The following is a 26,078-nucleotide window of genomic DNA, read 5'->3' as shown; positions in this document are numbered from 1 at the left end:
GAGGTTCCCTTGATTACCTGTATCATGGACTTCACAGAAAGCCAATATCTGGAAATATGAGAGCCAGAAAATAAAAATGTGGTGTGGCTGGCTGATCCCTCAGCAGAATTGGGTAGCCCAGTGGTCAAGCCAAATTTTACAGTATAGAGTGTTCTGGAAGTCCGAAACTAAACCTGGTTCTTTATTTTTAATTACTAATCCTGTGCCCTTCCTTTGACATGCTTATTCTGTCCTGGTGCGGTTGGCCCTTTTAGTTACATAGTCCTTGGGTCATTTTAAAATATGCTTTTGGTGTTTGAAATCTGATTTTCAAAGGAGGTGGTTCTGAGAAATCACCTCGTGAAGGGCATGTGTGTGCGTGTGTGTATATGTGTGTGTGAGAGGAAGTATGCATAAGAGCATGGGTTTATAAGGGGGTTTCTATGGTGATTTTAGTGATTCATTACCATCATCACCTCCGTCTCCGTTCTGTTCCTATTCCCATATACAATTAAACTCGGTTACAGAAACCGATTGGAACATGCGATAGTTGGGAACATGTAATTCCTCATCTCTTTCATCATCAGACAACTGAAAGCTTTGGATTTGAAAGACTCAAGTTCCGCATTCTGAAAATTCTGATTTTGAAAGGGTTCTTGGCACCTAAATCTCTTTGGGCCACTAGAATATCAACAGATAAGACTTTGTATGGGAAATCTAAAGCCTGGCAGACAGGATTCTCCACAAATGACCTTCTGGCCTCGTCTCCCATCTCCCTCTCCCAAGCCTATCCTGTGTTCTCGCGGAGTGGATGACCAGCTGGTCGCCAACTGCCCCACACACTTTCACACCTCTAGACATTTGCTCATGCTGTTTCCTCTTCTGAGAAGATCCTCCCTCCCACCACCACCCCTTCGCTGCTCAACCAAATTCTTTCCTTTCGGTAAACAAACGACACCTGCCTTGTGACTTCCATCCAACCCCTGATGTAGAATGAGTGGCCCTCACCCGGAGCTTCCACACATTGTGTTTATACTTTTCACACTGGATTGTGGTTAACAGTGTACTTTCTGCCCGTTCACTAGACTGTTGTCCCCATGAAGCACGGCGATGGTTTCTGGTTTCCTGGTAAATTAGCTCAGGGAAAATATAAAAATCTTGAGTTGTAGTATTACCAGTTTACATGGTATAAATACTCTTACCACGGCCATTCCAAGCTACCAGTGTAGTCACTAACACAGACTCGGGAAGAGATGTGCACACCTGGCACTTGTGAGCTAATGTGAACAGGTTCCATCACACCCTGAAAGTCAGCCTATTCCTTGAAACCCAAACATCTAACACAGGACATGATTTCCAATAGACCTCCATTAATTGATTGATGAATGAATGAATGGCACAGATGTGTAATGGGGAAGGCTTAAAATGACAAGTGTATGATGCTCAAATTAGAAAAGCAGAATAAAAAGGCCATACGAGTACCATTTACTCCTCATCCTCATTCCCGAAATTAAACTTTCCAATCTGTTTGGTTCCAGATGCAGATTGAGTTCATAAAACAAGGAAGCATGAACTTCAGATTCATTCCTGTGCTCTTCCCAAATGCTAAGAAGGTAACCAAACAACATAAACCTTATAATTAAGAGTCTTTGGTTTATCCTGCCATGAGGGATTTTAAGTGGAAAACTTTGTCAACTCCTTAGAATGAATAAGGTTACCAGAAAGATCAACAAGTTCTACCACTCAGTTCAGCAGGATGAATCAGGAAGGTTTTAAAGTGTAATCTGAGAGGACCACTGCTGTCCTCATTGTTCAGACAGTCACTGCACGCAAAGAGGTATTTGATTTTTAACTGGTGTAAGAATAAGACTGTGCAAGAACAGAGAGCACTCATCTGATACTTCTGATCTCTTGTACATGCACGTCGTGTACCTTCTTTGCTGGCTGTTCCATGGAAGTATTTTGTGGCACAAAGTTCAGCTTGCAAAGCACTAAAATATAGGAATTAAATCTACACAGTCCCCAATGGGACCTTTGCCTTGGTTCTTATGAGAGTTGTTTGCACCCAAGGGCACATCAGCAGGTTTAGGGAATGGGGACAAAACCATCTGAGGCCACATGCCAGGCTTGTCAAAGGAAGGTAGCGGTGGAGCAAACATCCTGAGAATCAGACCACAGCATCCTGACCTCGGGCCCAGCCTCGTCCTAGAGGACCCTTAGATGGCAATACTGCATTGAGACTTTTGCCCCAGATGAGGGGGAGTCCCATATGGAGTGGGACATCGGTTGTTGTACGGTGCACAGCGTGGACAACAGGTTTCCATTCCCACTGCTCCCTCTGCCACTGCCCTCAGCACTGCAGCAGCCTACCTGCAGGTGTCCCTCTCCATTGGACCTTGCACCTCTATTCCTCCATAAAAGAGGGACATCCAGAATGTAATCTCCAGCTTAAAAAGTTTGCAGTGGTTTTCCACAAGAACAATTCTACCTTTCTTAGTGTGACTTATGAGGCCCCTCAGAAAAGGACTGTGCCCACTTGCTCAGTCTTCTCTCTTACACACCCCCTGTACACATGCTCTCTGCTCTCGTCATACCTGGACTATTTCAGCATGCCCTCACACATGTCATGTTGTCTGATGTCCCTGTACCTTCACAGTCTCTGTTCCCTCCGCTTGCCAGGCCCTTCCCTGATTTAGCTGCCTAGTGAATGTTTACTTATCCTCATATCACCCAAACTCTGTAGCCTCCCCTGACCCTCCTCCGCCAGGCTGGTTTATTTAATTGTCCCTCTCTTGAGTGTTCTTAATTATAGTATTTTAAGTCAATGGTATGTCGTTATGGGTGAGGGTGCTGGGAGTAATTGTTTAGAATTATTGGAACATCGTGATATAAAAATCAGGCCAACTTTTAGTTGGTTTTATTATTGTTTTTAAGTCCTCTTCAGACAATTCCTTTATTGCCTGCACTTGGGCAAACCTCTCACACAGCCCACCCCATTGTATGCCATTGCCTGGAATATAATTTCTTGGTATCTTGCCTTGTCATTAGAATTTGAAGTCCTCAAGGACTTTTTATTTAGATGTCCTCAATACTAGCATAATGCCTGACAAATGTAGGTGTCTGATAAACGTTAATTGATTCTCTGGAGCTTCTAAGCTCATCCTCCAAAACCGAAAGGAGTCCCATCTCGGAATAGAAATCAAAGGCCACACAGTGGCCCCCAAGGCCCCATCTGGAAGCCCCCTCTCCTTTCAGACTTTTTCTCCAACCCACTCTCACTCATTCTGCTCTAGCCGCACTGGCCCTGTTGCTTCTTGAACAGGCCAGCATGCTTCCAACACAGGGCCTTTGGACAGGCTCTTCTGTCTGCCTGGACTGGACATCCCCAAAGCTTGCTCCCTCTCCTCTCCAAGGTCTCTGCTCGTTTAAACAGCACTCTACTTAAAACAGCAAGTCTTTCACCCCACCCCAGCACTCCCTATCCCCTTCCCCTGCCTTATTTTCCTCCAGGATGCATTATCATCATCAAACACACTTCATTGCACTCACTCCTTACCTGCCCCTGTCTACCAGAATGTCAGCTCCAAAGGACAGTCTGAAACTGCACCCCCAGGATCCCCAGCTCGCCGTTTCTTCCTTTACCTGATAACTGAGGTCTCACAGGGCCCTTCTACTACAGGTCGGACCTGTACCTGGAGTAAAGGGATAAAGAATTAGATTAAGCCTGTAGCCTTGGCGTACTTTTTTCTGAAGCCATGAAGGAATTCACATCACTCTGTCCTACCCCTTTTATGTAAGGGTGGTGAAAAGTACACTGAAATATAAAGAGCAGGTAGCCTAGGAGACTGCCGGGAAATACTGTGCACATGTGGTTTCCATAATGAGTTGTGCAGCATGCGCCCGAAGCCAAGAGCATTTCACATGCTAACCCTCTCCGAAAGCAGGGCGGCACAACTCCCAGGGTCGGTTGGCAGGAAGCGCCCGCAGAGGGGAAGACTGGGACCTGCGCCTGTGATCTGTTATCCAGATTTTCTTTAATGGCCTTTGCTCCTGTCGTTCTCTCTCCTGCAGGAGCACGTTCCCACCTGGCTGCAGAACACTCACATCTACAGCTGGCCCAAGAATAAAAAGAACATCCTGCTGCGGCTGCTGAGAGAGGAAGAGTATGTGGCTCCTCCCCGGGGGCCTCTGCCCACCTTGCAGGTCATACCCTTGTGACCCCCTGCATCTGGGGTCACCGGGCCAGCCCGGGCTGGGGGCCCTGTTTTGACAAGCATTCTTCTGGCTGTTTCCCCGAGAGGGGCTCTGACCTCAGGAAACCTGTCCTGCACAGGACTCTTCTTCCTGAGAGCACTGCAGACCCTGCACTGAAGCAGAAGCTGGGGCTGTACTGGTTTCCCTGCTTCTTAAACCCAAGGCAGGAGCCAGTCTCACTGGGATCCTGCTAACAATCTGGCACATCCACGCTGGGCTTAGCAAGTAGATGCCACAGGCAGCGCCATGATGAACACAAACGGCCACAGACGCTCTGCGGGCGCTTAAGGCTACTTTTCTGAGTCGGCCAGATGCTTGTGTCTTCAGACCAAACTGATTCATGTGCAAATAATTAAATGTTTACTTTTATGTTAAGACTGTGTTCCACTTATCTCAAAGGAGATAGATCTGTATTAATTTATAAGGGTTTGGACAGTTGCTCCCAAGGACGTCAACAAATCTGCTTAGATATGTTAGATAAATATAACAAACTACTCTGTATCACAGGATTAAAGCAGATAAACAGCCCCTTTCAACATAATCTTGAAAATTCTTAAAACTTTGTACAGCACAAAAATCATGCTTCTAAATAGCATGATCATAGTTCTTTGGGTCTGAGCATATATGTAAAAATATGTGTATGTATACATATGTATATTTATATGTGAAGTGACAGGTGTGAATATGGGGTTAGAACTGGGTCTTGGGAGACTCAGGTCTACTGCTAACTAGCTGTGTAGAAAGCAAGTCCTTTCACCCTTCTGAGAGTCGGGGTAGGCTTATAAGATGGCATGAATAAAAGTGTCTCTAATGACTCTGAAAGGTTCAAGGTTGAGGATCTAAAATCTAAATGTTCTTTTGAGGAATGACTGAGTTTTCATTTTCATAATTATATCTCCAGGGAATAAAATTACATTATTTTAACGGGGACACTTGCATTTCTTTCTTCTTTTTTTTTTAAATGATATCTTCAATAACCCCCTCAGGTTAATAAGTTGGATTAATCATATAGCTCTTGCTCATCTTATCTCCAAAATAAAAATACCTCCCCACACTCACATATAAAATATGTATAAATGTATATAAAATATACATAAACTTTATAATAAGGTGGGATGACGTTAAATATGACCCAAGATGGTAGGCTGACATGAAGACGTTTTAGGGATGAGATCTACCACTTCTTATCTGTTCACCTACCTCTAAACAAAGCTCAGTTGTGCTAAGAGATAGTTGAACCCTTATATATCATGGAGAAAAAGGCCAATACTTGTAAACTATACATAAGAAACTTTGCTAATGAATCACAAAGGACAGTAGTTTCATTTACGTTACAGCCTAGGTATCTACTTGGTATGGGGAATGTCTTTGTTTTTTTAAATATAGGAAAAGAACTAATACATTAAGTACTTATTTATAAGACTACGACAAGTGCCTTTATCTCTGTAGTGTTTGAGACCTGGTAGAACTGGCTTTCTTGAATGGTTAACTCTAAACACCTGGAAAACTCCCCAAACAAAAATTTCAAGTTTTTTTCTTTCCTTTTATTATTATTTTTCGGTCTAAGGTGACACCATCATGAAGCATTCTTCACACAGTTGTAAAAAACGGACATCAGCAATTATTATTCTGAAATGGTTCCAGTTTGCAAGGATTAAATAGTGGGTCGTTATTAACCCTTTCTCCCTTCAGAGACAGTCCTGAGCTCTCAAACACTCGTTATTTCCTACACCTACCCCAGGTGAGTGACAAGGGAAGGTCCCTGGTGTTCCAGAAATAGTCATTAAAATGTTACAGCTGGTAGCACCTGGTAGCAAAGAAAAAAAAAGGAAAACAAAAATGAAAACAAAAAAATACCACCACACCAAGTGATAAAAGTTTGGTCACTGAAGTTCTATGTAATCTGATGACCAAGAACATCAAAAGAATTTTAACAACTATTTTAGAGCAAGATTAACACTTGTTTTATTTAGATGTTATCCTGGACCTCACACATTCATCTGTAGGTATTCTGGGGGTGGAAGTAGGGTAGGGCTGACTTAGTAAAAATAACCTCCTAAACGCAAGGCTTTATCCAGCCAGAAACTGATCTGGGGGTTGGAGTCTGCAGAATGCAAGGTTAGATTCTTGTCCTAACATTTAGTGACTGATTTAAAACATACAACGTAGTTTTTTATTTTAGTGAATGATTCCCAGAAACCTGTCTATTTAGCTTAAGTTAACTAATATATTTTTCAAAGGCCACTCAGTACATGGCTACAATCAAAGCATTAGACTGGCTATTTCTCAATTCAGTGCTCAGAAAAATGAATTTTATTGATGTTCTTTTCATTTTTTCCTATTAAGTAAATAATTTCTTTAAAGATTTCCTTCCCAGTCATTTCAGTGAGGGATGCAAGCTCTCCATTTTGAACATTCCAGACCTAGTTTCATGATGTTTTGCCAAGAGCATTTTTCTTAACCCCAGCCATTTGTCAGCCACCTCATCCACTTTGCCAGACACCCCACTGTCACCATCCTCTTTGCCAAATGCATTGCAAAGTCCTATGAACATCGGGAAGTGATCCAGAATGAGTCTTTCAAAACACAGGATCTTTCTGTTTCTTCTTAATGGACCAAGAAGAATCAGTAAGGCCCACCTCCCAGTGGCAAATGAAAAGAGAAAGGCGGATTGTGGGAAAATGCCACAACGAAGAAATGACTGTCATCCTGCAAAATTACGTGCCAATCTCCAAGATTGCTCAATGTGAGCCCACCATCCAACCAAAGAACAGACAGACAAAACCAAAAGGAAGACAGCACCCAAATCAACTTAATTCTGCCGTAGAATTTTCAGTCTGGAAGGGCCCATCCAAGTTATGTACCTCTCCAGCTTTGCTTTATTAAATGAAGAAAGTGGAGCCCAGAGAAGCCATGGCTTGTGGAAGTTCACCCAAGGGCTAGAACCCAGGGGTCCCGATTTCCAGTCTGCACTAGAAAGCTTTCTGGGTTTGGATGGGAACTTTGTTCAACAAATGACCCAGTGTCTCCCTGAGGTAAACTGAGCCTGGTGAACCTGAGAGGCCTGAGGGAAGCCTCACCTCTTTCTCTGGTGGCTGCAGGATTAGATGATCGTGTTGCAACTTGTTCTGTGGGAAATTCTTTGGGGAATTAATTATTGCTGTGATTATAGGTGGAGCGACTTTTCTTGAAATGGTCTGGCATGTTTATCTTTTGGTGGAATTATTCGAAACTGAGGCACAATTTTCAATGTCTTGACGCCTTCCTGAAGCTTACGGACAAAACCTGCTATTAGGCTGATCCATTTCTTTTCAGTTTGATCTGGCCAATCTCCAAAACAACAACAGTGGAAAAGGTTTTTATTTTTGAATACTGTGATATGTGTCTTTCCCACACACTTCTGAGTCCACAAGACTGGCAACTGGGGGAATAATATAGAGCTGTTTGGAGATTAGCATCACCTTTCAGATGGAGAAATAGAAATGTCGGGGTCATGCTAACTCTCCCTTGGGACAGGGGGCTGCGGAAAGTGTGCTCGTTATCCCGGGACATACCAATCGGCCCTAGGAGCCGAGCTCCGTCGGTACAGCCGACCGGCACAGGGGGAGGCTCTGTGCCCAGGCAGGAGAGCAGGTTCTTAACCTCATACTGACTTGCTCCATTTTCTATCAGGTAGAGATTTCAGATAAAATCACAAGATCTCGGTTGAAATTGGGTGGCCATCATAGAACTCACGGGCGGCCAACACGCCCACATGTGCCGCAGACTCTCCCTCTGAGGCTGAGCATTTACTCCCCAATTCCTAGCGTCAAGCCCAGCAACTGGAACCGGTAAGAGGAACACTCCATAGAGAACTCTAGTTCTCTATCTTCTCGAGGAGGGTAGGAGCGTGGTGGGTCCAGTTCACACGGAGCCGGGTGTTTAGGAAGCAATAGCAGAGCCTCTGCTCAACAATGGAAGTTTTGGACTAAGCCTAGGGGGCAAAGGGGGCCATATACTGGGCCTATGTCCTTTCTTCTAGAAACTTCTTGTCTGGAAGGAGCAAGTGCAGCCCTCAACTCTCTTAGGACTTGGGAACTAAAACCAGGAGGGCACACATTGCGTGTCCCTTGCCTAACCTCCTTTTGCTGCCTTCATGGGAAAGGCGCCGATGGCAGACAGCAGCTAGGGGGAGAGGGAGAGGTTGAAGGAGAACTCATGCCTGATGGATCCCATTAGGCTTAGTGTGCAAAGCAAGTTGAGCTGAAGTAGCTGCTCTGGTATGCATCCAAAACTGCTCTTCTATTTTTAGACTCTCCCGCATGCTTTTTAGCCTGGCCTTGTTCACCCGGGCACCTGGATCGGCAGCAAAACATGGAACTGAGCCACTCATTTGTAAAACTGGAAGGAAGGAGGCCATTGATGCAGGACTTGTTTATCGCTGACAGTGAAGGGGGACATGGAATGTTAATGAGCACTGCTCTCCCAAGCGAGCCTTCCTGCTTAGGAGGAGTTCAAAGGAGAAGGCAGACTCGAGCCGGTGCCCAACAAATGTGAGCTGTGTTGATAGAGGGAGGGAAAAATCAATTATGCTGTTGGAGGCTCCCGTGCAATTGTGTTGGAGTTGTTGGAAAAGGTAGGACAAGGACCGGCTCTCTAAAGGAAACAAAGCTACGTGGCCTTGAAGTAGAACGAGTTTGCCATGGCAACTGACGCAAATGAGCCTCCCGGGCACGGAGCAGGTGTGTTATCTTAGAGAATAAACATACTTTTCTCACCGCCTGGCTTTTAAAATAAAACCTGTGTTTGGATTACTTTGCCCTCCTCTTTGTTACCAGGAGAAGTTGGCTGTTGCTCAATCAGTTCCAGGCTCTAGTGAGGGAAATGTAATCAGTGTTATCAAAAGGGTGGCTTCTGCAAAGGCTGGCGCTCGGCCTGGTGGCCCGCCCGATGAGGGGAGGCAGCTGGCCCACGGGCCCTGCCCGCCTCCACTGCCCTCCAGGCAGCGCCCTCCGCCCGCCCGCAGCGCCTGCTCCTGCGTCGATCTGGGTGGAACCCGCAGGCCCGGCTCTCCCACTGGGGAGAGGAAGCTGCATCCCTCCCCGAGGAGGAGAAATGTACCCAGGTGAGACTGAGCCCTGATCAGTTTCCCACATCCCTGTGTTAGCTGGGATTCCGGCCAAGTATTCCTTGAGTTCAGGGAATAACCGACTCTGTCTTCCAATCTTGTTATGCTACAAAGTTCAGTCACTCCGAAACTTGAAGACAGCTGCTGTTCCCTGGAACCTTTAAGGTCCCTCTTAAACGTCCAAATTGTATGCAAGATGCTGGAGATTTTATTTTAAAAATCCTCCCGTGTTTAGAAAAAAAAAGAAAAAGAAAAGTTTACTTTTATTGTTGCAAGGCTGAAAATAATGATAAAGCAGAATAGTCATATTTTTAATGTTCTCACTTTGTGATTAAAAGAAAAGTTTTACCCTAGCTTCAAATTGATTTTCAAAACAAGATGATCACTCACAGTGGGCTCCCAGAGCTTGTTTCTAAATGAGGTTTATGGGGAAACAGCTGAACTGGGTAGGGTTTGTGGGGCCAAAGTCAGCCAGCTGAATGCAAAACTGTCACGCAAACTTTATGTTCAGCAACCCTCCCTGCTTCTGCCGGTGCTCCTTCTTTTCTCTCTCAAGTACCCAAAAAGATGCCCAGAGCCATCGCCTCTGCCTGTCTTGTAGCGTCATACCCTCCTAAGTGACGCCCTGGCTGCCCCTTCACACATCACCTTAACTCTGGCCCTCAGAAGGGATGGATACCTGCTTGGTGAACTAAGGAGGTAGTGAACTAATTCACGTCACGGTGGCAGTAGTAGTAAGGGTTTCATTTATATTTTATCCTCCCAGGCAAAATAGTCATCACAAAGTTTAGGCAGAAAACTTCCGCTCCTCATATTCCCAGGACAATTCAGACCCTCGCAAATCACACTTACCCTCACTTTATATGCTGTCCTAGCAAGAGGACTTACCTGTTCTTCCAACCCGTGATCGGTTGGAAGCTGCAAATTTAGGACAATAGGGAAGAGAGTTGGAGACTGGCACTGCTGGTGGAAATGACAGCTGACATTTTGACAGGGTGGTTTTGTCATAAAAATATTTTGAGGCAGCTGGAAAAACAAACTATTAAACTTAGTTAAGCTTTTTAATAACTGTAAGGTGACATTTATAGAAGCAACCTTATATGTAATTTCCACCCAGCCACATCAAAATGTCCAGCTTCAGTGGTCCAGATGCATGTACTACAGTAAAAAACTCATCTTAAAAGCTCCTGTAAAATCACAGGTCTCACAGCAAACACCTGGTATTAAAAACAGTGTACTTAATCACCTAGAAAAGGTTAAATCACGTTTCCTCTACTCTAAGTAGGCAGTGGCACATATATTTCATTTACAAGTTCCCCTAATGTGAAGCCACTCACACATTCCATTCCCAGACAATACCCCTTCCCTCACCCCCTACCCCAGGCTGGAGCTTGGCCTGTACTACACAGGTTCCAGGAGGGCCTCAGATTTAGGTCCTGCAGGCACCAGGGCTGAGCATGGAAGGAAGTATTTGGGGCACTTTGTATTGTATGTTATAGGTGGCAACCTATTCCACCTCTGACCAAGGATGACATGGGGGTGCCACAGGAGACTCTGTGAATTCCAAAGAAGGATGCACAGCCCCTTTCCACATTCGGGGTTTGGAAATTCCAGATGCTTAACTGAGTCCTTGGGCATGCAGCTATTTGAAAGATGCATGAAGCACATGTCCCTGACACCCCATTGTGAGCACTGGAGTGGGACTGATTCCATCATGTTCCACTTCTAAGGAAACTATCATTCAGGCTAATCCCAGAAAGATCACAGGGCAGTGCGGGTGGGGGGTGAGGGAGGAATCAGCACCTACAGCAGCTAATAGACCAGCCACTGGTCGCCGGCTACTTATCAGATGCCTGCCATGTGCAAGACACTGTTTGGCACAGAGATGAGCGGCGCTCGGCCTCTTGCCCTCCAATTATTTAAAAGGTAGCTGGGGAGATCCGACATAAACATGTGAAAAGATCATTAACCACCCAAGGCGGCATATGGTCAATGCTAAGGAGGTGGGCCAGCTGGTCCCTTTTCCCTGACCCTCCCTGTGATCCAGGACTGAGCTCACCCCAATTATGCAATTTCAAGGTCAGCTCTTCAAAGAAGCAGGTGACTGGAGATTTTTCCTAATAAGCCAGAGAGCCGCTCACTCCTCCTCCCCACGTCTATTCAAAGTCCCCATAAATCACCATGTAAATGAGATTAGGAGATAGAATGTAAGAAATTGGAAAAGTAGGCTAAAGCGCACAGAATGTACACCTTGAACAATAAATGGCTATGAAGCCTGCAGGGCATATGTCACGCCTCTGTAGAGAACAGCCCTAGAACGGCCTTAAGGAGAGCCAGAGGGAAGCTGCAGGGAGAGGGAAGGCGAGGCCCGGCTTTTTATCCCCCAACCTGCACATCTGGGAAGGTAAAGGCACTGCCAGTGCTGGGTCAGCTGGGAAAAAGCAAATGGACTTCAGCGCTCTACTGACTAGGATGTGGGAAATGTTTGCTGACAAGCCTCTCAGCTAACCTAAGTACACGAATAACTGAGTGAGAAAGCAGAAGATGGTAATTTGCTGGAATAGGCAAAGAAATTCTCTCCATGAATGAATATTGGCATTGTTCGAGCTCCCCAAACAAGACCTGTGGCAGAAAACACTGATCAAGCTGAGTCTCTGCTGTGTTTTTTTTTTTTTAATGCTTTTTATTGAGAAATCTTCACACACACATAGTCCATCCATAGTATATAATTAATGGCTCACAGTATCATCACATAGTTATGTATTCACCACCATGATCATTTTTAGAGCATTCATATCGCTCCAGAAAAAGATAAAGAAAGAAAAACTCATACCCCTTTACCCCTCCATCTCATTGACCACCAGGATTTCAATCCTTTATCCCCACCCCCATTATTTATTTATTTTTTATCCTTTTTTTTTTTAACTCATCTGTCCATATGACCATCATTTACTCATGATGCTCCTGGATAAAAGGAGCATCAGACACAAAGTCTGATGTATCTAACATGTTTCTCATCGTATGGTGTACATAGGTTTGTAATCAGGTAAACTGGCATTTGTCCTCCAGTTTGCTTAACAAGGTGTCAACTTTAAGCAACTTACTCTACTTCTCATAGTCTCGGTTATGGACAACAGAATGATTCGCAGAGAGGTTGTCAGGATAAGGGAAGACGGGTCACGTGAAACTTCTAGAATAGTGGCTGGCATGCAGTAAGTAATAAATGCTCCTTTCTTGCTTGCTTGCTTTCTATCCCATAATTTAATGACTATTTGTTGGGAACTTTGAATGTTATCTTATTTCCAAAATGTCAAACAGCAAGTCCTGAAAAACAAACCCAAAAGATCTTTTCATTAAAAAAAATGAAACCTTAGAAGAGGTCATGATTGAGCCTGTGAGCTTAGAACTTCCACCTAGTTTTTCAGAAGAGCTGGTCAGCATGGTTTGTTTTCTTAACAAGGCCTGGGTGGCCCCAGCAGACTCACAGGACAGTGGTGACATCAGGAAACAGCATTTTTCCCCCATTCACATCTTGCTGAGGAGCAAGGCAGCCAGCAGTGCAGGCGTGAATTAAAGATGTGACAGCAGAAATTGGCAATGATATTGTCCTTTACAGGAGGCTTAGTTTGGAGGTTCACAATGGGGTCTCAAAAAACAGCATGATGTGATTGTGATGATAAAAAAAAAATTGTTCCTTCTTGTCTCCTATGTTCTGGAGCAGCTAGAAGGAAAAATCTGAGATGATGGTATGGTAGCCTATGACAAACTCTGGGAGCTGTCCTGTACCTGTTTATTGAAGAGTGTTTTGAAAACGATAGTTTTTTCTTTCTTTGTTTGTATATATGTTATATTATACCATTTAAAAAGTTTAAAAAAGAAAAAACCCAGTATGATGGATTTGAAAGTATTTTGAAAAATAATTTTGAAAGGCAGTTTATTGCTCATATTATACTTATTGTTAAGAAAATGAGAATTAGAATTCAGACTGGGGAAACAGCTATGCTCTTCTCGGGCTCTGCTTTTTCCAAAAAATGAGGTATCATTGTCATCACAGTCCACTCTGAATTATCTGACCAGGAAGGAAAAGCCGGGTGTGTTACCTGTTGGTTAAGCAGACATTTAGGTTGAAAGAAAATTACCATATTGGTTACTGTTTCTCTAATCTTTTATTTTTTGTAAATGAAAAAAGTTATCTTGAAACATGCCCCCTACCAACATTGACTTGAATAATTTTCATTATATTGTTCCTTACATAGGCACAAATATGTAATTAGGTACATATGCTTTATGCTCATAGCTAATTAAAAACTACAAGAACAAAACAAATCTACAGATTAAATTAAAATACCCTCCTCTCCAAATTCAAATAGAAAACATTAATTTAGTGTGAAGGTTGTAACATTTTGCTGAAACTAAATAGCCAGTGTTGAGTTTGGTAGTGCCAAGATGGTTTTGTGCATTTTGTTTCAATTATTGAACTAAATATTTTATTTTGAGCATGGTGGATAGTCCTTTGTCTCAGTCATTATCACTATCGTAATTTTTCTCCCATCAGGTTACCCATTTGAATCTATCAGTTGATTATTTTGATTGGAACAATCAATTAAAAAATGGTGCTATGCAAAATATAGTATTTATAAATAATTTTTTTTAAGTTTTCACAAAAAAGTTCATGGAAAATGTTTACAAGTTATGTCATATAAACACAGAATCCAACTGATACCACTGCTAATAATGTAAAAATTAGATTAGAAATTAGACTGCTTTGTCTAATTTCTAAGTTTAGCCTTGTAATGACTCAATTTCCTCACCACTTTTCTCTATTTGAACTACTATAAAACGTCACTTACATTTGGCCTTTGCTTGGCATGAATGCATTATTTATGCATTAAGTCCACCCTGTTCTTTCTCATTAGCCCGTGACAAAGTAGCATGGTCATTTTTATGATGGAAAATCAAAATCAATTAATTAATTTACTTAAGAGATGAAACTCAGTTACATCTCATCCCTGAAAAAGAAGAGTTTTGGCTATATAACTAATAAGGTAGTACAATATGATTCATATCGAACAGAAAACAAAATAGTTTTTGTTATTTTGATGACAGGACGTCCCAACCTAAAGACTGCCAACACATTGAAAGTCAAATATTGTCACACCAAGTGACCAAGTGGTGCCAGTCCAATTTTAAATACAAAGAACCCACACTAAAAGTATGTGGTTATAGAATGTTCATCCCAGGTGAGCCAGATAAGCTTATATTTTCTTATACAAAATTTTTAGATCATTGTTGAAATGCAAACACATTATTAGTGATGAACCACCAGTAATATATCCACAGAATCCTCTTGTTTGAGGACAAACTGATATGATATACATAGATAATACAAATCTTTAAAGAATTAGGGCATCAGAAAAGTGGGTGGACATCTGCATGGGAGGGAGCCTGATGTATGGTGTCAGGACCCAAGCAGGGTTTTGTAGAGTGTCAGAAACAAGACAGGGTAAGAGGATGGTTCAGTGTGGGGTGTTGGAGCCAGCCAGATTGAGGGTGGGGTGGAGTCTGGCATAGGGATTCAGAGCTCACGTGGGCTAAAGCAGGGCGAAGAGGGTATTCCACGAAGAGGTGGCTTGGCATGGGGTATATGCCAGTTTGAGTCTGTTGGGTACCCCAGAAAAGCTGTGTCCTTTAATCCTCATTCAGTATTGCTGGGTAGGATCTTTTTTATTGTTTCCATGGAGATGTGACCCACCCAATTGTAGGTGGTAACTTTTGATTAGATGATTTCCTTGGAGATGCATTTCTACCCATTCAAAGTGGGATTGCTTACTGGAGCCCTTTAAGAGGGAACCATTTTGGAAGAAGCTTTAGAGCCAACAGAGCCCACAGAACAGAGCCCTGGGGAAGCCATCGAAGAAGCCTGCAGAGAAAGCTAGCAGACATCGCCATGTGCCTTTCCAGCTGAGAGAGAAACCCCGAACATCATCAGCCTTCTTGAACCAAGGTTATCTTTTCCTGGATGCCTTAATTTGGACATTTTCATGGCCTTAGAACTGTAAACTTGCAATTTAATAAATTCCCCCTTTTTAAAAGCCATTGTGTTTCAGGTATACTGTATTCCAGCAGCTTGCAAACAATAACACGGTGTCAGATCCCAAAAGAGGCAAAGAAGGTATCTACTCAGGGGGCGGCTTGGTGTGGGGTGTCAGAGCCCAGGTAGACTGATTGGAGTCTGTGTAAGAAGTTGTCCCGGCACAGGTTGCTGTAGGTGAAGCAGGTATGCCACCTAATAGGATATGATACAAACATCCATCACTTCTGTGATATACCTGATAAAGACACGTAACTTAAATTTAATCATGAGAAAACCTCAGACAAACACAAATTGAGGAACATTCTACCAAATAACTTTCCTATATTCTTTAAAAGTGTCAAGGCTATGAAAGTCCAGGAAAGACTAAGGATTCATGCCAGACTGAAGGAGACTAAAGAGACATGACAACTGCAATGCATGGTTCTGAACTGGAATCCTTTTGCTGGAAAGTATGTTACTAGGCCATGGGGAAGCTTAACTAGAGTCTGGGGGGTAGACCACCACGTGTCAATGTTAAATTCCTGATTTTGCTGTTTGTCAGAGAGGGTAATGTCTTTGAGGAAACATGCACTAAAATATTTGGGATGATGGGGCAATCAAGTCAGCAATTTCCTTTCAGATGTTTCAGGGGAAGTAAAGACCTCTGTACTCACTTTTCTGAAAATTTGAGATCATCTTATAATTTAAATATTTTAAAAAGTCAGACAAAAAGAGTGTATTTGTGTGAATTGTAGTACATTTACATGAGGAAATGTTACATAGCCATTAAAAAAAAGTATTTTGGGAAAATGCTAATGATAGGTTAAGTTTTTTTTTTAAAAAAGGATAAAAATTCATATATAAAGTATGACCAACTATGTAAAAATATCTTGCAAAATAGTAATAGCTCCCATATTATTTATTTTGGTGTCAAATACGGTTGCTAGGCAGTTTGCATACTTTATATCATTCACATTTCATACCCACCTTGTAAAGGTGGGTATTACCAGCTTCATTTTACAGATGAGGAATCTGATGCACTGAAAGACTAAGTAACTTCTCCAGGTTCTTAAATACTCTATTGCACTACTCAGAAAAAAAAAGCCTGAAAAAAAATAATCCAAATTGTTGATCATAGTAGTGTTGGGTAATGGGACTGTGGATGACTACTTTTTTCCCTTTGTAGTGTTCAGTATTTTCAAAATATTTTCAATGGCATATTGCTTTTGTAATTAGAAAAAAAGTGAAAGTCTTCATTTTAAAAGTAAATAATTTTTTATGGAACAATTTTATAAAACTATGCTGATTACTCAAGACCATACTGAACACAACCCCAACTGGTAGCAGTGACAACTATCTCAATAGTGAGATTAATAGTGATTTTTATTTTTAAATGTCTGCTTCTTTTTAATTTCTTAAGTTTCTACAATTAATTCTTTTAATCCATTCAACAAATATTTACTGAGCATCTGCTCTGTTTTATTTTCACAAGGCAAAACGTGCAGAACAATTTAGTAGAATGAAATACTCGTGACAAATGAAAGGGAGGGGTAAGGGGTATGGTGTGTATGAATTGTTTTCTATTTTCTTTGTATTTCTTTTTCTGACTTGATGCAAATGTTCTAAGAAATGATCATGATGATGAATATACAACTATGTGATGATATTGTGAATTACTGATTATATATGTAGAATGGAATGATCATACGTTAAGAATGTTTGGTTTGTTGCTATATTTTTAAAAAACTAAGAAATTAATTAAAAAAGGCATTAGGCCAAGACACACACACACATACACAATAAAAAAAAAAGCAGGGAGTAGGGGGTGGAGGGAGGCAGGGAATAATGATACATATACTTAGAAAAAGACTGGGCACAAAAATATTATTAGCAGTTACATTTCAATGGTGGCTAAGTGATCATTTTATCTTCTCTTTTTTACTTTTCTATGCTTTCCCAGTTTTCAACAATACGAATTCTATATTTTGTGCATGGCTATGTCTCCAGTATCTAGGAACTGGCACCTGATAGGAGCTCAAAAACTCTTGTTGCAAGAATGAATGCTTTTGAGTCAAAATACCCCCAATATAATATATATATATATATATATATATATATATATATATAAATACCCCCAATATAATATATATATATAGTTTTTAAAAACAATACCAGCCTTTATTTATTCATTCCCTTAAGGTACCCAGTGAACTTTGCATTCCACCTGTGCTCTACTCTGTGGGAGAAGTCATAAGAGGAGGCTCAGGAGTTCCAGCTGCCATTTGCTGGGTGGTGGTCATGGAGAGAGTCATATTACAGGAAGAGAAGGTGAGCAGAAAGAGGGGACAAACCCTTCAGAAGAGCACCAAAATGTTGTCTTATTGTTTTTATTAAGGTTTCTATTCAACCTATTTCCAGAGGAACTTGAGGTGATACATCACTATCCTAGCATCCATTGAGGACTGACTCCAGGCTGCAATAGCTGAGTTTCTGGGTAGAACCTAATCAAGGTGGATCACTTATTGGAGTCCTTTAAGAGTGAAACATTTTGGAAGAAGCTTCAGAGCCAACACGAGAATCAGATATTTGGAGATGCAGAAAGTAAATGCTTCCAGGGAGATTGTTTGCAACCAGAAGCTAAAGACCCAAGCAGATGCCAACCACATGCCCTCCCAGCAGACAGAGGTATTCAGAACCCATTGGCCTTTCTTGGGTCAAGGTATCTTTCTCTGGATACCTTAGTTTGGACATTTTTATGGCTTAGAACTATAAACTTATAACTTAATAAATTCCCTTTTTAAAAGCTGTTCCATTTTTGGTATATTGCATTCCAGCAGTATTAACAAACCAATACAGTTGTATTACCAAATCTGAGGGTTCTCTAAGACCACACGAGGTAGTTCTCCTGTATTTCTGGGGATTTCTGGAAGAAGCAAAGCTTTGAAGTCATTCTTGAGTCCTCTTTCTGCTATCATACTCATTGGCAAATTCTGTTTGCTCGACCTTCAAACTATATGCAGAATCTCACCACTATCCCCTCTTACCTGACTTGGATGATTGGAAGAGCCTCTTAATCATTCCCTGCTTCAAACCTTGTTACCCTGGTATATTTTACACACAGCAGCCACAAAGATCCTTTTAAAACCTGCTAGACCATGTCTCTACACAAACACCTCTAATGTCGGCCCTTGTGATAAAGCTCTACTTTGGGTGCCACAAATAGTATCTCTCTGACCTGCTTCTACTTGCCCTTCACTCACTTCCCTTGATGCGTCTTGACTTCCCCTTGTTGGGGAAAGACACTTTGCCCTTATTGTTCTCTCTGTTGGAAGTAACCCTGCCCCCACCCAAATGGTCCTCTGTCTCCTTAGGATCTGTGTCCTTGGTTGTTACTGGACAGACCTTCCTGCCCATCCTGCGTTAAATAGAAACCTCTGACCCAGACACCATCTCCTTTACCTTGCTTTTTCCTTCGCAGTAATCACCATTATCTGGCCCAGTTCTGTCCACCAAGTATGTTTGATTTTCCAAAACACACAGTACAATTGCATGTCCTCCCCATTCTGAAGTCGTGTGTGGCTGTGTGACTTGCTCTGGCCAGTGAAATATGAGTAGATGGACCAGGAGTCACTTTTAGGTGGAAACTTTAAAAGCCAGTGTGCAACTCACCACTCTATCTTCTCCCTTTCCCACAGAAACGAGCCATACTCCAGATGGTGGCTTCCCAGGCAGTTTGGGTCCCTCCCAGAGTAAAGCTAACACAGAGCAGAGCCTCCAGCCAACCTGCAACGGGCATGCAGTCAGTGTAATTAAGAGAGAGCTTCGTTGTTTTAAGCCACTGAGATATTGGGGTGTTTGTTGTCATTAAATGAACTAGCCTATCCTTACTGACACACTCTCTGGCATAGCACATATTTGCTTTATTGTCTTTCCATCTCCCACCCCCTTGAATATAAGCTCCTTGATGGTGGGGCTCTCTCTGAATACTCACTGCTCTATCTCCAGTGCCTGGAACAGTGCCTGGCACCTGGTAGATATTCAATAAATAGCTGTTGACTGAATGAATGATGCATGATTGCACCAAGTGGAATAGGAAGCTTTAACAATGGCAGATGAATCTAATCCTGGACTCATCTACAAAAACATTCATTCTACCTGATCTGAATGTAAACAAAGTGGTTCCTGATTCAAGATCAAAAGTGTGGCTGCTTATCTCACCCTGCATGGGCTGAAAGCACAAATCGCCTCTGGGTACATAACCTAGCCAGTCATGAAATCACATAAAGTAGCTAGAGTTACAGCACAAATGGAGATCTGGCATAGTGCTAAGGGGACTTAGTGACAACCATAAATATAAAGCATTAGCAGCGTTTATGTCAATGCTGAATGCTGATGTGGCTTCCTTTCCCTGTGTAGACATTAGCATCTGTAATGAACTGAGCCTCCGAGGCCTGGGATTTTATCTGCCATTATCATAAATTGGTGTGTGAACGGCTCTAAGGACTTTTGCAAAAGCTTTGTGTGCTTTTGTGAGCTGCTTTCTTTTCCTGTACTTCCTCCTGGTATGCCTGAATTTGGATGGGAATAATGCATTTCCTGTATCATGTGGCACAGTACAAGGAAACTCATTGTGTCCCTACAGAGGAAGAGTACATCTGTAAGTAGTTTTTAAGAGCGTACTGAAGGATCTTGTTAGGGTGACTTATTCTCTCGGTTCCATTTGGTTGATGAAGTGGATCACGTGACAGATGTGCATAATGAAGAGCTTCAGCTGCTGCCAGTGGGAAGCTCAACCTATAAAATGCAAAATCTCATGGATCATTGAGGGCATAGCAAGCTGCAAGCTGATCGCATAAGAGAGAAGTCTGCTACATTTTGAATTGTCATTTCTTATTGCCACATACAATGTACCAGTGTTTCAAGGGTTTTACCCCAAAGTAACAGCCTTTCCCGTTTGTTCTTAATTCAGACTGGAAAGATAAAAGGTATTTCTGCATATAGTTCCCTAAAAAGCAAACATTAAGATGTGCAAGTTATCATCCATTAAATGCACTTGCAAGGAGTCTTTATATTTCGTTATAAAAAAGGAAATAAGGTGCATGGGTGTTTCTGTGGTAGAATGCGCGCCTTCCGTGCCGGAGACCCGGGTTCGATTCCCGGACCATGCATACCGCCCCCCCACCACCAAAAAAAGGAAAGAAGTTTATTTCAGAGAACAGGATTAGTGTTTTGTTTTTGTTTTGTTTTGTTTGCCTCTTCCTCATCTCTTTTCCTCTCCTTTCTATGTTTCTTTTCTTCCTCTGTCCAATTAGCTTATTTTTCTCTTTATGCTCACTGGGAATTCCCTAATGCTACACTCATAAGGGATATAATTTGTCCCCAATTTTCCATGGATGGTACAGAACAGTGATGCCCCAAACCAAAAAAGAAAACTATTCCAGGAGTGATCCAACTTGCAGCTCGCACTGGATGCCTCTGGGTTGCTAAGGAATAGAGAGTAATTAGAGAAGTAAAAAGAAATAATGTACCTTATGAAAAAGGTCATGAGTCCATTCAATTCAGTTCCACCATGGTACTTAGCACTATGCTGGGCACTGTGGGGGGAACTGAAGTAGCAGAAGACATGGCCCTTGACATGAACAGACAAGGAGACTAAATGATGGCATGTGATTATGCATCTAAATTCCATAGCGGCTGCACACATAATAAGCCTTTAGAAGGTCTCAGAGGGAAGAGCTCAGTGAGAACTTAAATTGTCAGGAAAGACTCTAGGCACAAGGCAGGAACTGCTGTCAAAAGAGCAAAAGACTCTATTAAGAGGTCAAGAGTGCATGGGAACTTGATAGAATTCAGCTGTTTTGGGCAACTCACTTCATAGCCCCAGTTTCCCTGCTAATCACACACGTCAGCTGCACAGGTTACCTAAGGAAGATTTTAACAATATTCATCAGATCTTAGTGTAAGGCAATTAAACCACAACAGTACAGCCTGAAGATGTCATAAGCCGTAATTTTAAATTGATTATACAGACAGCAGAATTCTTTTCTTGTACGTCAACAACTATCATGAGTTAAAGTACTGCTGCCTTTAAGGAAAATACAAAGCAAAATCTGGGAAATGAGAGCTCAATCTTCTGGTAACAACAAAACCGCTTACGAGACTTCTTTTGGAGATTTAAAAATATGTCCATTACGCAAATGTAGCTGTAGTGAATTTAGTGACTTCGTCTTTCTAGGCAGAAAGCTGGCACTGGGGCATGAGAGAAGCTCCCCAGCACCTCAGCTGCCTCCTTCTGACTCTGATGCTGGCCCACAACCCCTGGGGAAAACTCCCTGGCTCTCTTCTTTGGAGAAAGGGTGAGACCTAGCAGCAGCTGTCTGTTCCCACTGATCAAAGTCAGCAGGGAGGGAGTGGGGGAGGGGACCGGCAGCTCTAGTCCAAGGGTTTGACCTCCTCACCCTTCTGGAAAAGTGTAGGACTCTCTAATTTATTCCTAATTGAAACACTTTATTGTGATTTTCCTGGACACCAGACATGTCCTTTTAACCATTTCCTCTCAAGAGACCTTTGTTAGAATTGATTTAGTTGTTTCAATATCAAAATAACTACCACCTAAAATTTATTACTGAAAATGTCTCAATTCCTATTTCATATGCATCAGCAACATGGTTTCTGAAGCCTTGAGCTGGGGGCTCTTAGTCCTTTTGCATGTGGATGTTGGGAGGAAAAATTAAATGGAGTTTATGGAAAAAAGAAAGAAACAATTTTTGACCATCTCCTTCATTCTGAATGACATGAATCCTTAAATGTGGGCATACAAACACATGGTTTCCACTCTCTCTCTCTTTCTCTCTCATCACGTATTTTATTGAAGAAATATTGCGATAGAACGCTTTGTTGTTCATCCTTAAGTCCTGGTGGTCATTCTTCAGTGGTGGGTATCTGTGAGGCTTAAGTTTGCAGGTAGCTGAAGCCATCTCCCTAAAACCTACAATTAGATCTAGTTGATCTGTTCAGAACGTTTTTTCCTTCAGTGTTTTCATTCTCAAACTCTGCCACCCCCACTTTCTGCAGGGACTGAAGTCATGGTAGATACCACTCAAATGTAAGAACTCTTGTGGGACTATCTCTGGAAAATCAGCCTTCAAAAGGTAGGTGGCAAAAAAAAAAAAAAAGGCAGGTGGCCCCAGGAGCCAAGGACTCTTGGCTACAGAGTTATGTTAAAGCCACACAACAGTGAAAGGGAATCTGGATTTCCTATAGTTTTAAACTTTTATTGTTTCAACCTTACCTTGCAGGCAGAAGCAGCTTGCAGAGGGCTAAAGCAGTGTAAGAAACAGTTAAGTCAAAATGGCCTGGAGCAGAAGTTTTGTTCCTTTAAGTCATACAATAGAGCACCCAGGAAGAGGTGAGAGTCTATTTCATAGGGCGTAGAGGTGACATTCAAATTCCTGTAAACTGGAGAATGCCTGAGACCACCCACAAGCACAACTCCAGGGCAAGACCCTGCACTTAGCATTCACCTAGAGCTAAACTTCTTGATAGGAGGGTTAAGCTGGGAAGGAAATCACCTGCTGATTTGTGAAAAACTGTGAAAGGTGTTTTTCACTTTGGTTTGTTTGTTTTTGTTAGCTCCTTCTACTCAAGGAAATTTCTGTCACATCATTTGCTGGATACAAACTGAAGGAACAGGTGGCTTGGGGACTAAATCATAGAACTACCATGTGAAAATATTAAAATGTACATGGTGCAACAAAAGATTATAAGACAAAAGGAAATGATGGCCCAGCCAAAGGAACAAGATAAAAATCTAGAAAACATTAATGAAGAAGACCAGACTTTGGACATAACAGATAAAGACTTTTAAAAAATGATCCTCATAAACTATAATGAAGCTATGGTTGCTGTTAAAGATCTCACTTGGCCCATGCAAAGTTAACTTTGCTCTAAAGAGCATTTCTAAATTCAGTTACCTTCCCATAGTATTGTTGCAGTAAACTGCATTTTTAATGTTTATCTTTAATTATCTAAGGAAAAGAAACATTATAATTTTGATCTGTGAATAGAGCTAATATAAATAGTAGAATGTTAATCTGGTTTTCTTTGGCTTGCAAATTGCCATTCACTTTTTCTAATTTAATTAGAAATTATACATGGTTTTTTTTCTTTGACAGTGGGAGAAAGAACTAATTCCTTGATTTCATTTTTTTGATGTCATGGGTAAACCTCAAGACTTGTATAAAGTAGAGTTGTATTTGGGGTAGATAAATTTTATACTCACTTTTTCTTTTCTTTCTTTCTTTTTTTTTTTGGACATGGGCAGGTTCCGGGAGTTGAACCTGGGTCTCTGGCATGGCAGGCAAGAACTCTGCCACTGAGCCACCACTGCCTGCCCTATATTAACTTTTATTTCCATTCTGAAACTACATCTTTTACTCAAACTGTATAAGGAAATGATCAGTGATGATTGTTCCAGTTTGGCATTTTCACTGCTTCCTCCCTGCAGAGTTAATTCTTATCCACCTGGGATATTACTGTGTTGTCTCCTTTAAATATAAGTGGTTCAAAATGGACAAACTGTGAATGTGAAATTTACTTATGTAAAAAGCTTAGGATATTTTTGAAGTTCCCATGTTCATAACTTTGAAAAGTTTTATAAATATACAAAAATTGCAACTGAAAAAAATGGTCCTCAATATTCTCAAGCAGATATAGGGAAAAAAAACCCAGAAAGATCTAAAAGATATCAGGAAAACAATGAATGAACAATGTTAGAATTTAAATAGATAGAAAATTTAAAAAGGAGCCAAACAAATACTGGAGTTGAAGACCACAATAACTGAAAATAAAAAATTCCTAGAGAGTTTCAACAGAAGATTGGAGCTGGAAGAAGAAAGAATGATGGAAATCAAAGATAAGACCATTAAAATGATTCAGGCTGAGAAGCAGAGGAGAAAAATAATTAAGAAAAGTGAACAGAGCCTAAGAGATCTGTGGGACACCATCAAGTAAACCAATATACTCACTATGGAAGTCCTAGAAGGAGAAAGAAAGGGGCAGAAGGAGTAATCAAAGGAAATAACAGCCCAAAACTTCTCAAACGAAGGAAAAGAAATAAATATGTACATGCAAGAAACCCAACAAACTCAAAACAGGATGAAAACAAAGAGAATATGCTCAAACACAGTGGTCAAACTGTCACATGTCAAGAACAAGGAGAGAGTTCTGAAAATTGCAAGAGAAAGAGCAATGTATAAGATTAAATGTCAATTTTTTCATCAGAAACCATGAAGGCAAGAAGACAGTGGGACAAAATATTGAAAGTGCTGAAAGACAACAATGGCCAACTAAGAAGTTTATATCCAGTGAGACTGTCATTCAAAAATGAGGGAGAGGGCCGGCTACGGTGGCTCAGTGGCAGAGTTCTCACCTGCCATGCTGGAGACCTGGGTTTGATTCCTGGTGCCTGCCTATGTAAAAAAAAAAAAAAAAAAAAAAATGAGGGAGCGATTAAGACATTCCCAGATAAACAAAAGCGAGAGGAGTTCACCGCCAGACTTGCCCTACAAGCAATGCTAAAGGAGTTCTTCAGACTGAAGGAAAAACAGAGGATCAAGCTGAATAAGGGAATCAAGACCTTCAGTAATGGTAACCATGTAGGTAATTATAAATGCGAAACTACTGTCTTGGTTTTTTTTGTTTGTATGTTTCTGTTTTTTGGATGTAACTACATTTTTTACTTCTTACAGATTCCAAAATGCAAATGCATCAAAAGTAAAAATAAATTTATGGTTTGGAAAATACAATGTATAAAGATATAATTTGTAACAAGTATAACAGAAAGGTGGGGGAATGAAGGAGTGCAACAAATTAGAACATTGTATGTTAAGTTGGTATCAAATAAGATATAATTTTTATAGACTCAGGATATTAAATTTTAACCCCATGGTAACTACAAAGAAAATATATACAGAAATAAATTAGAAGGGATTCAAAATTATACAGTATAGAGGCGGGGCCAAGATGGCGGCTTAGTAAGGTACGTGCGTCTTAGTTCCTCCTCCAGAGCAACTACTAGGTGAACAGAAACAGTGCAGAACAGCTCCCGGGGCCACGGCAGGGAATGGACACACAGCGTACCCCAGTCTGGACTGGCTAGACTGACTGCGAGACTCTGCTGCTGTGAGATCCCCGAGCGGCGCGTGCTTTCCCAAGCCGCGGCAGCTGGCGGCTGGAGCTCCTCCCTCCCTCCTTCCCGGGCTGGCAGAGAGTCTAGGAGACGCAAGTTTCCCAAGCCGCGGCGGCCGACGCCCCTCTTTTGCAGGCGGCGCCCCTCTTTAGCAGGCGGCTTCCTGGACCAGCTACGAGTCTCGGATCAGAGGACTACCCAAGCCGCGGTGGCCGGCAACCGGCACCCCTCCCCCGCGGGCGGCTTCCTGGTCTGGTGGCGAGTTCCCCGGCCCGCGGCGGCCGGCGAGTTCCCCGGCCTGCGGCGGCCGGCGACTGGTACCCCTCCAGGGAGAGGAGGGAATTTCCGACAGAGGAAGGGACTGGGTCCAACCAAACACCAATAGGGGCATTAATAAAGGAGCCACAGGGTTGCCTCAAGCCGCGGCGGCTGGCGCCCCCACCACGCGTGGCCCCCCGGACCAACTGAGAGAATTG

The 26,078-nt window shown here is 42.1% G+C and overlaps 1 protein-coding gene and 1 long non-coding RNA gene across 4 annotated transcripts in view; one reads left to right on the top strand and one right to left on the bottom strand.

Moving 5' to 3' along the window:
* Positions 1-4,608, top strand: part of TRAF3IP2 (TRAF3 interacting protein 2) — a 48,499-nt gene extending 43,891 nt beyond the window's left edge. For all 3 annotated transcript variants that reach the window (XM_077162679.1, XM_077162680.1, XM_077162681.1), the window contains 2 exons: positions 1,518-1,592; positions 4,051-4,608. In XM_077162679.1, coding sequence (XP_077018794.1) covers positions 1,518-1,592; positions 4,051-4,197 — 222 coding nt within the window. In that variant the 3' untranslated portion in view covers positions 4,198-4,608. The remainder of the gene's footprint in view (positions 1-1,517; positions 1,593-4,050) is intronic.
* Positions 4,609-9,339: 4,731 nt separating this feature from the next.
* LOC143685074 (uncharacterized) overlaps positions 9,340-26,078 on the bottom strand; it is a 99,025-nt gene continuing 82,286 nt past the window's right edge. Inside the window, exon 3 of the long non-coding RNA XR_013176359.1 lies at positions 9,340-15,626. This is a non-coding gene — a long non-coding RNA (uncharacterized LOC143685074). The remainder of the gene's footprint in view (positions 15,627-26,078) is intronic.

The sequence above is a fragment of the Tamandua tetradactyla genome, chromosome 5 (genome assembly GCF_023851605.1).
Source record: "Tamandua tetradactyla isolate mTamTet1 chromosome 5, mTamTet1.pri, whole genome shotgun sequence".
Lineage (NCBI taxonomy): Eukaryota > Metazoa > Chordata > Mammalia > Pilosa > Myrmecophagidae > Tamandua > Tamandua tetradactyla.
This window is presented reverse-complemented; position numbering and strand designations above follow the sequence as displayed.